At 40.1% G+C, this 6,075-nt stretch overlaps 1 protein-coding gene across 2 annotated transcripts in view; it reads left to right on the top strand.

Moving 5' to 3' along the window:
* The first annotated feature begins 1,571 nt into the window (after window positions 1-1,571).
* Window positions 1,572-6,075, top strand: part of LOC147624256 (Phospholipid/glycerol acyltransferase family protein) — a 54,210-nt gene continuing 49,706 nt past the window's right edge. Inside the window, exons 1-3 of one of the 2 annotated variants that reach the window (XM_086819222.1) lie at window positions 1,572-2,088; window positions 2,169-2,290; window positions 2,415-2,480. In XM_086819222.1, coding sequence (XP_086675348.1) covers window positions 1,662-2,088; window positions 2,169-2,290; window positions 2,415-2,480 — 615 coding nt within the window. In that variant the 5' untranslated portion in view covers window positions 1,572-1,661. The remainder of the gene's footprint in view (window positions 2,089-2,168; window positions 2,291-2,414; window positions 2,481-6,075) is intronic. The other variant, XM_086819224.1, reaches the window with a different exon arrangement.

Raw genomic sequence — 6,075 nt, 5'->3', positions numbered from 1 at the left:
GCAACATCCTTAATCAAATGATACATTGTATATCAATTTTCCTCAACAATGGGTTTGGAAATCCAGCTTGAAGAAATGGACCAAAAGAAAGATTGGGAACACTATAAGGCCCATGTACTTTGTAGCACTTTCTATTGGTGAGCAATACTATGTTTGGCTACTTCTTACTAGATGCAAAGGATATAAGTCATTTGAAGATTTTGAACATTCAATGGTTAAGTCTTTTCTTCCTTCAAGCTTCCTTCAAGGTAGCTTGCATTACAAGAGGGATATTAGAAGATGATTGTGAATGGGTTGCATGTACGGAGAAATCATCATCCATACAAGATGCCTTGTAGTTGAGATGCCTTTTTGAGATAATTTCCTATGCGGCTACAATTTGGAATGTTAACAAATAAATCATAAGGCAAACCCTAAATGTCTTAGGTGTTGTATTTGGTGGCTCCAGTATTTATGCACGTGCAATTGTACATTGTATTGTTATAGGAGCGCGGTCTCCTCATGTTGTGAAGGTGTTGCTTGAGGATAAAACTAATGCATAGTCTTTAGGTGATCTTGAAAGTCATACACCTATGACAAGCAACATTGTTTGTCCAAGAGATTCGAAGTGACAAGTTAATGTACTTATTTAAGTTATGCATTTTGATTTTTTAAATATTTTTTTCTTTTGTAAAACTGCTTATTTTTATTGTTCATATTTTGAAAGGCATGTCTGAGGTTATATTGGACATGCAATTATAGGTTATTTATTATCTATTAGGTAACTTTTCATGATTACAAAATATGAAACATGACATTCTATACTACACGGTGTCTCTACAACTCTTCGAGGCATGTTGGATCAATTATGATTGATGCTTATATGCATGGGTAAATATAAATGCATTATTTGATTGGGATCTATACATAATTGTATACTTTTTTTGTATACTCTTATTTTAGGATTTTCCTCGATGTTGATAGCTTTATTGTGAGAGTTGTCAATGATTGTCAATGAAGGCTTGGATATGTATGGAATTAATGTTTCAGATGAAGAGTGGGGAGTTTATTTATTTCAATGAGAGATGAAGAGATGTTTTGCATCCATTGAGAGGTATTCAATGCATCTAAGAGTTGGGTGTTTCTTACATCCACTATCACCTTCGATATTCGATCTGATTTTTATGTTGGAGCTCCTCATAGATTGTCTACTTAGTCTTCTATTGTACGAGGTAATCTTGGCTACCTTTTTCTATTATAATTTAGTTTTCTTTTAAAGATTTTATTGATCGTTGTATCCTTTGTGTGCATGATCTTTTCATTCATTGACAATATAACAAGGTTATGGATCGCCGTCACATACAATATTCAATGTATTTTAGGACAAAGGATCGACCATTCTTCCAAGTGAAGCATTGAGTTTGTTGATTAAGGTTTAGGGATTCAGAAAATTTATGCCATATATATTTGACTTCTTTATATATGTTGCCGACTTAGATTATTTTGATACATTTTGTGATTTTGTATGCTACAATGCTATGATACCTGTTCTCTCGCTACAAAATTCAAGTGAGCCGTAAGAAGGAAACCTCACGACCTGGTGGTCGACGTGGCATCGTTCCGAAATTCATATGTATATAGATAGATAGCGCTGTCTGAAGTCCTCGTGCCCTAATTCCTGTATGCGCGCGCGAGCGGAAGAAGAAAGAACTCTAATGGAGGCGAAGGAGCAATCCCCGTGGCGCGCCAACCTGCGGGCTATGCAGCTCCGCGTCAAGGAGCGTCTTCGGATCGCCTCCTCGCCCCGCGCCTTCCTCCTGCGCCACCTGCAGCGCTCCGGCAAGGCCGCCGCCTACGCCTACGCCAACAAAGCCCTGGCCGGAGTTGCAGGGGGAGCCAAACCCTTGAACGCGCTTCTCTCTACCGTGCTAACCAAGCAGCTCAACGCGGCCGCCGCTGTCGCCGCCTCCTCCACCTCCTCTTCCACGGGCGCTGGAACAGGGCCAGTGGGCCCCACCAAGCGGAACCCGGACAGACTCGTCCCCATCAGCATGTCGGGGACCTCTACCGCCACCACCACCAACAGGAGCATCTCTGAACAGGAGACAGGTTTGGATTTTTCTTCTTTTCTTTGCCTTGTATGTCAGCTGCTCGCACACGTTTGAAGTCCCCCATGATGCAATTTACAGAAGTCAATTCCACAGCTGTTTTCGGGGAAAACTCATACGTTGTCCGTCTACTGCAATCAGTGGCCTTGCCAGTTATTGGAAATGTTTGTCATGCATTTATGCATGGCTTTAACCGAACAGAGGTACACAGTAGGTTCTGAAGGAATTCATCATGTGTTCAATGTCTAAGCATCTCGAGCAATGCAAGTTAGCTGGATATTTTCAATGTCTATATGTCTTCAACGAATGCAATTCTCATTGACACAGGTGTACTCTGTTGAGAAGCTCTTAGATGCTGTTTCACACCGCCCTCAAGGTCAGGCTCTTATCACAGTAGGTGCATTCTTCTTGTACTCAATAATTCTACCAGAGTCCTATTGTTGTTTCTTCTAATTTCCCAAGAGTTGTGTTGGTGAAAACGTGTTGATTTTAGATCAAGAGTAAATGAAGTGATCTTAAAGCAAGCATATACACACACTAGAAAAAGTGAACTGAGAGTGATGAATGCTTGAGTCCACGAGGTGGCATTGTAGCAGGTGCTCACCTTATAATATCTAGCCCACACACTCCTTTCTACAAGCAGATGACCTTATTGCATCTTTAAGGGCTAGATGGTAATAGCACGAAGAAGGCTCACTACACTTTTGTCAATGAGGTGGCATTGTAGAATGTGCTTACAACATGTGTTTGTTATGTAAGCCACTATGATTGCTAAGGTTTCAACCACATACAGGTCTGTTTTTGCACAGTTCTACACTTGTTGGCTGTGATGGCAAAGAAAACAGTTGGTCAAAGACCCAGCAAATTGATGTCAAATACCAATTCCTTCATCCTTACATAGTATTGTGCTACAAGAAGAACCTAATACCACACTATTTCCAAAGGAAAAAGTTCTTATTGAAGAAATCTTATGGGTTTGCTAAACTTCCTTACTGTCAAGAAATTATCATGATGGTGATATTTATCACTCTCTTAGCGTTAAGTCTTCCTCATCCTATAACCACCCTACCCTCAAAGGTGGGAATGTGGGGGTATTATAGTCATGTGTTTATAGAAAAGACTATATATTACTTTGTACATAGACCTTTGTATGAATGTATGCTCTTACGTGTGTGTGGGAGTATATATTGATACCAAGTTCTACACCCACTATTGGGCACTGATGACGCTAGTGGGGATGTCGTAGTATCTAGTCCATACTATGCATGATGGAGTTGATGGTTTATTGTCTTGTGTGGATGACTACCATGAGGTTATAAATTGCACTTTCTTCTAAGAATTTGGGCATGTTCGTGGATTCATCTAGGGATATACCCTATTTGCACAATTATAGAGATTGTTTTATTTAAGTGCCTTTGACATATATGATTAGGATTAGTTTGCACATTGGAAGCACGTTGGTAGTTGGATGTGCAACACCTCTGGCACGTTAACACAATTCACAAGGTTGGAGTGAGTATGATACTACTCGTGAATCTTGCTGGACGGACGGACCTTCTCATAGGGTGCATCATTTGATAGATGCAAGTGCATCATCCAGAAGTCACATGTACCATAGTGGCAATGGCGTAGCCGGAGGTGTTGTGGCAAGCTTTTAGTGCTAGAGTTCTTATTTCTTAAACTCTAGAAGGTGAGAGCTTAAATTTGGCTTGTAGTGGGAAAGCATGCTAGTGTTCTTTGGTTACGAGCTTATCACATTCTAATCATGTGGAAGCGTAATTGATGATGATTAATGTTGAGCTATAAGGATTAACACTAATTACATGCAAAATGATGACAAAGAGAGAAAGTGAATACCCTTTACCTAACCTACTCCTACTTTATAGTAGAAACTGTTTCCCAAGCTGAGTTCTCATCCGCCCTATCCTTCCACTTAATCTTGTATTCATGAAGCACTTATTTCTAATTATCTTCTCCTTGAAATCAATAACGAACTTTGGCTCATATGGAACAACAGAAAAGTCCTCAACATCAACAAGTTGTTGAGGTGACACAATGTTATCCTCGTTGTCGAGTTTCTCTTTGAGTCTACTCACATGAAAAAGGGGATGAACTTGCATCCCGGGAGGCAATTAAAGTTTATAAGCAACCTCACCAATCCTTTTTCAGGATTTTGTAAGGTCCATAGTACCTAGGGGTTAGTTTTAGATACTTCTTTGTCCTGAAAGTCTCATAACTCTTGGGTACTCTCAAATATACTAGCTTTTCTTAGAGAAAACTCATGATGAATGCTGCGTATTAGCATAAAATCGTGCTCTATTTTGAGCACTCCTACTAGTCTCTGTAGCATGCGCAAGCATCTCTTGCATATAAAGCAAAAAATTTCTAGCCACATCTAGTTTCAAACCCAATTTCATAGGGGATATATCCATACATAAGCATAAATAGATTGTATTTAGTAGTCATATGCTTGCTGTTGTTGTAAGCAAACTTGACCAAACGGATGTCCAATCAGATGGTCTGATGAATTTGTGAAGCATATCCTCCAAAACTTGACTCACCTTCTCCATTTGCCCATTAGATTGAGGATGATTAGAGGATCTCACTCAGTGTAGTCTCCAATTTCTAGAAAACTAATTGTCAATAATGTCTGTAAACTTCGAGTCCCTATTACTTACAATATTGGAAGGCGACCCATAGTAAGTAATAATCTAGCCATCTTGGTTAGTCAATTAACAACTACCGAAATCCTTTGTTGAATCGAGGTAGTTCCTCAATAAAGTCCACGGAAATACTTCTCCATTTACCACTTGGGATATCCAAACAAGGATGCAGCTATCCTCTAGTCTTCAAGCGTTTGGTCTTATTCACCAGACACCGAGGACACTTCACAACATAGTCCTGGACATTCGTCTTTATCTTTAGCCAGTAAAACGTGCGTTTTACCAAATTAAGGTTCGTTGTACCTCGAGATGACGTGCCGATAGAGTATCATGACATTCAATGAGGATTCTCTCCTTCAACTTCAACACATCGAGTACAAAAACATTGCCATTTCGGAATAGCGATCCATCCGATTAAGGAACTTATGTCTAACCCTTGTATCAAGAGTTAGATTCTGTGAGCTATGGTCATCATCAATGGAGCTCCCCTCATGGACCTGCAGTAAGCAATTGACTAACTCCTTTATCAAGAGTTGGATTGTGAGCTATGGTCATCATCAATGGAGCTTCCCTCATGGACCTGCCGTCAACACCGACCAAAATATTAGTCGGACTCGCATGGTCTCCTTAGAGAATTATATAAATCTGCCCCAATCTTGGTGAAACTCAATTGGTTCACCTCACCAATTCTACCCTAAGCATCAACAATCAAATTTTGACTCCTTTTTCTATGCTTAAGTTCAAAATCAAAGTCTTGCATAAGTTAGGCCCATTTTGCCTGGCTTAGGTTGGTCACATTGATACTTTAAAGATTCATGGTCCGGTTACGACTACAAATCAAGTGCCATACAAATAATGTCTCCAAATCTTCAAAGCATGAATCACAACAAAAAGTTCTTTCTCTCAGGTAGGGTTGCCTCTGATGAATAGATGAAATTCTTGCTCTCAATAGCTACATTCTACCCTCCCCAACTAAAGTTGCCTCTATCGCATAATCACTGGCCTCAGTCTCAACCATGAAATCATTTGCTAGGGTCCATTGAAGATTGAAACTCGCGGTGCCCGGGGGACTAGGACCCTTGACACACTTGTTGATACCATCAATGCATACAAACATTTAAACATGGCCAAAGCCTTAACACATATCCATCATCACTTTGCATGAAACATAAAAGTTGGACAAAACATCCACAAATGCTGAAAAATGGAGCTTGCACATGTGACACTGCAAAGAGGCTGGAATGTGCCGAATGCCACGCCTCCCCCTGGGAGTATTTTACTACCCAAGGAGAATAATATCATGTACAAGCTTTGAGGGCCTTACT

The sequence above is a fragment of the Cibotium barometz genome, chromosome 25 (assembly GCF_041138505.1).
Source record: "Cibotium barometz isolate CiBa-2024 chromosome 25, ASM4113850v1, whole genome shotgun sequence".
Taxonomy (NCBI): Eukaryota; Viridiplantae; Streptophyta; class Polypodiopsida; order Cyatheales; family Cibotiaceae; genus Cibotium; species Cibotium barometz.
The sequence above is the reverse complement of the archived record's forward strand: the minus strand, read 5'-3'. Positions and strand labels throughout refer to the sequence as shown.